Here is an 8314-nt window from a genome sequence, read left to right as displayed (position 1 = left end):
TTCACAGGATAATGCAAAAACAGACTCCTTGGAGGAGACTGCTAGCCTGTCTGTCTGTGACAAGGAGGATGTGAAAAACCCCTTGTTCAAGCTGATCTATGAATCAAGAGCCTTGTGTATGCACATATAGATGCATAATGGTGTCTGCACATTTTCTTAAGTTAGCAATTATTTTCTCTAGTGGAGGGTAGTCTGTGGGTAGGGACAAAATGGGAGACAGTGTGGGTCCTGCACATGGCCACATATGTACCCTTGGGAAAGCACAGCTCTGCCGTCTGCTGTAGGTTCCTACCCTGGCAATTCACCTGCAAAGGGAGTTTTTAATTTTCTTCCTTTAGTTTCCTATTCCCTGGGATCCAGGCGTGGAGGTTCATAGAAATAATGTCACCCACTGCTGTCAGGGAAAGGGCCTAGTTCTTGACAAAATGTTTTAATTATCAGCCTTTACCCATGGAATGCCAGCACTGGTCAGGCCAAAATTCAGGTTGAGTGAGGCTGAAATAGGGACAAAGTTTCCTGCCTAAGATAATCTAGAGCGCTAAAAGCAAGAAGCACAGCCAAGTCTGTCATACTGAAAAAGCATAAGCTCGAATGAAACAAAGCCAAGTCCAAATGATGAAACACGGAGCCAGAACAAAGAACCAGAGTAGGAAACTAGACAGAGATGGGAAGATAGCTTGACTAAGTGAACCAGAGTGGAATATATCATGCAGGTAGCAGTCAACTATTTGCTAGTATAACCCAGGCAGATCACTGTAGGTGTTATTCTAACAATCGGGAAAGAAAGAGGTTTTTCTTTTGGCCAAGAAGTCTCATATTTAGTGGGATGTTTTAAAGAAGAGAGTAGAAAGTCAACAGATCCAGGTTTTGAAATACAGCACTTAATTAAAATAGCATGACATTCATAAACAAAAATATGATCTAAAATCTGGAAAGAGAATGTGGGTGAAATACTTAGACTAGAAATGTAGAAATGCGGGAAACTGACATATAAGTCTACTTAAAAGCACTTCACTAGAGAATGGAACACCAAATCCATAGGAATACACACCTTTAGAAGAATAAGGAGGGAGAGAAGGTAGTACAGGAGCAGGTAAAGATACAGGAGAAAGGTTGAAAGAGGCAAGAATAGCGTATATCACGAGCCAGGAAGAAAATTTCAAAAAAGTAAAGTCAACACAGTCAAATACAAGATCATAGGAGACAATAACTGTGGTTTTTAGCCACTGGATTTGACTGGAAGGAAGTTAGTGGTAATCTCCCAGAAAAAATGTTAGTAACACAATCAGGATATATCACCAAGGTGAGCACAAGAATAAGAACCAGGGCTATGGGTTTTAGACAATTTTAAAAAGTTTGATAACGAAAGAAAAAAGAAAAACTGAAAAGTAGGTAAAAATGGCAGAGATATGGAAAAGAAAGATTTAAAGACTACCAAGAGAGGATGTGTAAATAAAAAAAATAGAAAATGCTATGTGGAGGTATTTATGTACATTCAAACTAACACCTTCAAAATAACTTTTGTGCTGTGCTAATGTTTAAATAATAAGTATATATTATCTGTTTAATCAGAAAAAAATAAGAGAGCCATTTCCACTTTGTGAAAAAGTCAAATATGAACTAGATTTTTAAGAAGTGTTCAATATTCTTTAAATCCAGAGAGAGATATTTGTAGCACACTCAGTGTAGTATTTCAAGAGTGACTATTTCCCTTCACTCAGTAGCAAATATTAAAATGCTTGCTTCTCACCTGGACGAGTGTCCAGTGGGCTGTCTCTTTCCATCATCCACTGCTCTTCTTGCTCCAACTGAGTGATCACCTCTGGCTTATAAAGTTGATGACCTATTCATGGGGGGAAAAATGTATCTCAGAAATTTATACTGGAAACAAAGAAATTTTTAGTCTTGAAAGGCAGCAAAATAAAGGTGCCCACCTCAAACTCAACCTCAAGACTTTTTACCTGAGGAGAAAGAGCAGGACCTAAAGGTCTCTGTCTATGAAACTGATTAGCATTCTTCTGTCCCGCCTGAACTATATTCACAAAAGCTTTGGAGGTTTTCACTACTTGAGAAAATAGAGTAGTCCCCCCTTATCCTTGATTTCACTTTTTGCAGATTCAGTTACCCACGATCAACCATGGTCCAAAAATATTAAATGAAAAATTCCAGAAACAAACAATTCATAGTTTCATTTTTTATTTATTTTTATTATTTTAACTTTAAAAAATATTTTTATTGCTTTCAGAGAGGAAGGGAGAGAAAGAGAGAGCAAGAGAAACATCAATGATGTTTGAGAATCATTGATGGGTTGCTTCCTGCACGCCCCCTACTGGAGACCAAGAATGGGCCCTGACCAGGAATCGAACTGTGACCTCCTGGTTCATAGGTCAATGCTCAATCCCTGAGGCACACTAACTGGGCTATTTTTTTTTTAACTTTTTAAATTAAATTTATTGGTTAATAAAATTATATAGGTTTCAAGTGTACAGTTCTATGATGCATCATCTGCCTATTGCATTGAGTATCTACCACCCAGAGTCAAATCTCCTTCCGTCACCATATATTTGACCCCTTTACCCTTTACTACCTCCCATCCCTCTTCCCTCTGGTAACCACCATGTTGTCTGTGTATATGAGGTTTTATATATTTGTTTGTCTTATTTGCTCATTTGTTGCTTTCAGTTTTATATCCCACATCTGAGTGAAGTCATTTGTTCTTGACTTTTTCTGACTTTGCTTAGCATGACATTCTCAAGATCCACCCATGTTCACCATACTGTTGTCTGTCTACGAGGTTTTTGTTGTTGTTGTTTAATCCCTTCATCTTTTTCACCCAGCCCCCCTATTCCCTCCCCTCTGACAGCTATGAGTCTGTTTCTATTTTGTTAATTTATTTTGTTCATTAGATTCCACATATAAGTGAAATCACATGGTGTTTGTCTGTCTCTGACTGGCTATTTCACTTAGCATAATACATTCCAGAAACTGTGATAAAATCTTGCACCATCACCTCTATCCCGCCCAGGACATGAATCATCCCTTTGTCCAGCATATCAACACTGTAGATGATCCAGGCCTATTGGTCACTTAGTAGGCATCTTGGTTATCAAACCAACTGTCTTGGTATCAAAGTGCTTATGCTCTGGAAACAGTTACTTTACATAATTATGGCCCCAAAGCACAAAGGTAGTGATGCTAGCAATTCAGATATGCCGAATAAAAGCCATAAAGTTCTTTTTTCAAGTAAAAAATTTAATAAGGAAAGAAAAAAATTATATGCTGAAGTTGTTTAGATTTATGGTAGGAGCACATCTTCTATCCATGAAATTGTGAAGAAAAAAGAAATTCGTGCTAGCTTTGCTGTCACACCTCAAACCACAAAAGTTATAGCTAGAATATGGAAGTGCTTAGTTCAGATGGACGAGGCATTAAACTTTATCATAGGTATGTATGAATAGGGAAAACATAGTATATGTAGGATTCAGTACTAGCCATGGTTTCAGGCATCCCCTCAGATAAGGGGGGGACTACTATAAACCCATTGGAATGGCTTCCAGTTTTACAGGGCCTCCCTCCTTACCCAGAGCGACCAGATTCCTGTAGTTTTCTAGCATCACATCTCGGTAGAGGTTCTTCTGAGAAGGGCACAGCTGGTCCCATTCCTCTCCGGTGAAGTCCACAGCCACGTCCTGGAATGTCAGGGACTCCTGAAACATCAAGTACATCCCTGCTCAGCCAGAAACAGTTTTTTAAAAAACTGGGCCCTTAGGGGAAGGAGCAAAGGTAGAGCAGGAGACAAAGGTTAGGCTGTGTAAGCCATTGTGCTGAGAGCCTTTCAGGGCTCTGAGTAATCCAGGTCAAAATTTTTGAGACAACACTCAGTGCCTATTTTTCTATCATCTTTCAAGACAGATAAAAACATACATGAAGTAATGCTTGTTTTTCAGCTTTTTATAATCTGTTGCAGGGGAATCTCAGATCATCTAAACAATTAAAAAATGATATGGGAAATTCATGCTACAAGGTTTCAGAAGTGACAGAATTCAGGATATGCTGAAATAGTGAAAGTAGGTATCGAGTTGGTGTATCTTGTGTAGTCCTTAAAAGTTTTAAGATTTGCACAGAAGAGGAGAAAGGATATTTCAGTGTCTTAAAAAAAAGTGAAAATAACCAGGGCAAATAGGTTAAGAGTAAAAGGCATATGATGCATGTCGATATCAGTAAAAGAAACTGTCCTGTTAGAGGTAGGAATTTCAAATAAAAAGGGTAACATCTATATTTCCTCCATTATCAATGCTGCCTAAGCAACCCTTTTGCTCTAAGAGCAACATACTGACACACAACATACATATACCTCCTTCTCCTTCCTTCCTAACACTCCCCCACCCCAATACAATCTACTTCATGGGTACAAACATTCCAATTATTTAAGAGTGTGGTGTTCCAAACAAGTGTTCTTTCCTAAAAGTTAAGATTCAATATTTCAGGACAGTATTGGTTTTTATACTTGTTTACATATGCCTAAAAAGCTCGTTTCTACTTCCTTTTTAAAAAAATGTATTTTATTGATTTTTTACAGAGAGGAAGGGAGAGGGATAGAGAGTTAGAAACATCGATGAGAGAGAAACATCGACCAGCTGCCTCCTGCACCCCTCCTACTGGGGATGTGCCCGCAACCAAGATACATGCCCTTGACCGGAACCGAATCTGGGACCTTTCAGTCTGCAGGCCAACGCTCTATCCACTGAGCCAAATCGGTTTGGCTCTACTTCCTTTTATAACTTCTATTATCCTCACATTTCACTTTAAATTTTGCTTCTCCATAGAGTTCTTCCCTGACTCCTTAATGCACATTCACAGCACCTTATTCTTATTTTGTATAATATACATCTCAATTTGCAATTTATTATTATATTTGCTGAATGACTGTCTCTGTTAGACTATAAGCCACTTGGGCTTAGGACCATGTTTGCTTTGCTCATTGACATATACCTGATGCCACACATAATTTCTGGCACAGTGGCTGCTCAATAATATTTGTTGAAGGAATGAATCATCTTCTTTCGTAACACAATAAATGGTTCTGGAAAATTAAAACAAACTCCTCTGGCTAGAATGCCAAGAGGCACATATGCCACATTAGTTCTCAATGTCTTTTTGTTCCTGTCTGTGGGGAGCTTTATAATTAAGCAAAAACTGAATGAATCTATTCCTTGCAGACCTAAGATCCCAAAATACTAATGCACCAAATAAGTGCTCAGCTCTAGCTATTGGTCTCCTATTGTCTTAGCTCTTGCTCAAGTTTTATTTCCTTTTGCAATGGTTCAGTCTTCTCTAATTTCCAAACCCTACCTGATATCAGCACACATTAAAACTCTACCTTCTTCATGAAGTCTTCCCTCGTCCCTCCAGTTTCAATCAGATTTCTCCCTTCTCTGAGTAATTCTTGTGTTTGTTATCTCTTGCATGCACAACAGCATCCAACATTCTACTTACACTTTTTGAATATTAATTGTGTGATGTAGGCATTTAAAAATCTCTTCCAATGAGTTTATTTGCTATGTACAGATAATGATTATCTCATAGAATTTGGAACAATAGAAGTCCTCTATGTGAAGCAACTAAGACTGATATCTCATGTGTTAAGCAAAAAAGCTGGTTAAAGTAGAGATCCATAAAAGATATCTTAAACATATTATTATTATTTTTTTAAAATATATTTTATTGATTTTTCACAGAGAAGAAGGAGAGGGATAGAGAGTTAGAAACATCGATGAGAGAGAAACATCGATCAGCTGCCTCCTGCACACTCCCCACTGGGATGTGCCCGCAACCATGGTACATGCCCTTGACCAGAATCGAACCTGGGACCTTTCAGTCCGCAGGCCGATGCTCTATCCACTGCGCCCAACCGATTACGGCTAAACATATTATTTTAATTTAAAATATATACATGTATATTTTTGGCTAACCTTTTGATGTAAAGCTAACCTTTGTCTATGAGAGTGATTTTAATGACTAAGTGTCCATACCCATAATGTATCAGTTTCTGGTTCATTAAAGTGGGACAAGCAAATGACGCTTGGGAAATAATGTAGGCATAGAATCCTCTGAGATTTTTATGATTTTTCCATCTGTGTTTTACAGTTTTGCTCACACCTAATTTGACAGCAATTTTTAAAAAATGGCATTTACTGAATCTTTCCAAAACATTCAACTAGTTTTCATAGAAACAAACAGTTATATCTCTTCAGTTTACATAATATTTAATCAAACTATAGAATTGTTAACAACAGGTTTAAACAGGTTTGGGGGAAGCTATAATGGGTTCTGGATAAAAATTAACTTGTGGCAGCAGATGTCCTCAGGCATACTGGGTAATGCTATTAGTTCCAAGCAGTCACAGTGACCTGAGCATCATTCATTGCTTACAGTGTGTTGGAATTCTGGTGAGCTGTGTAAGTGAAGGGTGATTATAAGACAGTCTATGGCTTCTTTTATTTTATTTTATTTTTTCAACATCTAGCACTGACATGAGTACTTGATTTGGTAAAAATGCTGGAGGGAAAAAGAGCTATAAAGGAGTATATAAGGTGGATGGGGAACATCCAATAGAGATTATCATCTGTCACACAAGAGTTGAAAGGGCTCTGGAGTTTGGGGGCTTAGCACTTCTGAGAATAGAAAAGTGAAAGTGCCCACATTCTAAGGACTACAATAGTATTTCCGAGGAGAGTAAAACTAAACTTACCTTGGACCTGACTATCTGTGGCCTATCATTCATTTCCTTCTCTTCCATGTTCCCCTCCTGAAAAGGTACAGCATTCTGAGAAGGCATAAATAGGAAAAAGAAAAAAAAAGCATCTTGTCAATACATGGTATTAAGATTGAACCTAGCCCTGGCTGGTTTGGCTCACTGGATAGAGCGTCGGCCTGGGGACTGAAGGGTCCCAGGTTCGATTCTGGTCAAATGCATGTACCTTGGCTGCAGGCACATCCCCAGTAGGGGGTGTGCAGGAGGCAGCTGATCGATGTTTCTCTCTAATCGATGTTTCTAACTCTCTATCCCTCTCCCTTCCTCTCTGTAAAAAATCAATAAAATATATTAAAAAAAAAGATTGAACCTAAAACTTGGAGCTTTTGCTTTGTGTTAAGATGACAGACAGTTTATTTATTTATTTATTTAAAAAATATATTTTTATTGATTTTTAGAGAAAGAGGAAGGGACAGCGAGAGAGGGAGGGAAGAGGAGAGAGAGAGAGAGAGAGAGAGAGAGAGAGAGAGAGAGAGAGAGATGAGAAAGAAACACCAATCAGATGCCTCTTGCATGCACCCCAACTGGAGATTGAACCTGCAACCTGGGCTTGTGCCCTGAATGGAAATCAAACTGGTGACATTTTGGTGCACGGGATGACATTCAACCAACTGAGCCACAACCAGCCAGAGCTATCTTTCACTTTTATTGCTACTTCCTATAGTTATTTAAAATCATTTAATGTCTCTTCCAACATTAAAAACCTTCACTGGCTACATAACCCTTTGCAACCACCATCCTTTCTTTTTCAAGACAACATTCTTCAAAGGATTGTCCATACTTGTGTCTACATCCTCATTACCCACTGATTTTTCAATTCTCTATAATGTTGCTCCTGTTCTGCTATCAGAACTCCACTGAAATTTCCCTGGTTAGTAATATAAAAAAACCTTTAGGTTGCTCATGCGGTAGACTTCATTATTTAAGGGTTGAAGATATCTGATATTGCTGACAGCTGTGTCTTGCTTTACTTCCATGGTCTCTCTCAGTGGGCTATGCTCTAATCCCTTTTCCTCTGCCTACCATTTATATATTGTTTTTCCTTATAATTTCCAAAATCTATTCTTGTCCTCTCCACAGTTGAAAGAAAGAAATCTTTAAAAGATATAAACCATACCTAAAAAGAAGAGTTCACTTTCTCAAATGTCAAGGCAGAGAAACAATCCATCAACCATGAATAACCATGGTAACAAATTAGCTCAGAAAGAAAATGAAAACTCTCCAGAAACCAAACTAAAAAACATGGAAAACTGTGATTTAGATGACAGAGAATTCAAGATTGTAGTTTTGAAAAAACTCAATGATATAGAAGAAAACTCAGAAAAGCAGTTCAATGAGCTCTGGAATAAAACAAATGAACAAAAGAAGTACTTTACCAAAGAGATTGAAACTATAAGATGAACCAAACATAAATCCTGGGGCTGAAGAACTCAATAAATGGGATGAAGAATGAATCAGAGAGCACGGGAAACAGAGAAGACCAGATGGAAGAGAGAATTA

At 38.1% G+C, this 8314-nt stretch overlaps 1 protein-coding gene across 1 annotated transcript in view; it reads right to left on the bottom strand.

Moving 5' to 3' along the window:
• The window catches only part of ZNF713 (zinc finger protein 713), a 12820-nt gene extending 5982 nt beyond the window's left edge, over positions 1–6838 (bottom strand). The window contains exons 1-3 of the mRNA XM_006088273.3: positions 6752–6838; positions 3581–3707; positions 1751–1843 (exon numbers count right to left, since the gene is read on the bottom strand). Coding sequence (XP_006088335.2) covers positions 1751–1843; positions 3581–3707; positions 6752–6838 — 307 coding nt within the window. The remainder of the gene's footprint in view (positions 1–1750; positions 1844–3580; positions 3708–6751) is intronic.
• Between the last annotated feature and the right edge of the window lie 1476 nt (positions 6839–8314).

Source organism: Myotis lucifugus, unplaced genomic scaffold (genome assembly GCF_000147115.1).
Source record: "Myotis lucifugus unplaced genomic scaffold, Myoluc2.0 scaffold_45, whole genome shotgun sequence".
Lineage (NCBI taxonomy): Eukaryota > Metazoa > Chordata > Mammalia > Chiroptera > Vespertilionidae > Myotis > Myotis lucifugus.
Note: the sequence above shows the minus strand (reverse complement) of the source record. Positions and strands in the feature narration are given on the sequence as shown.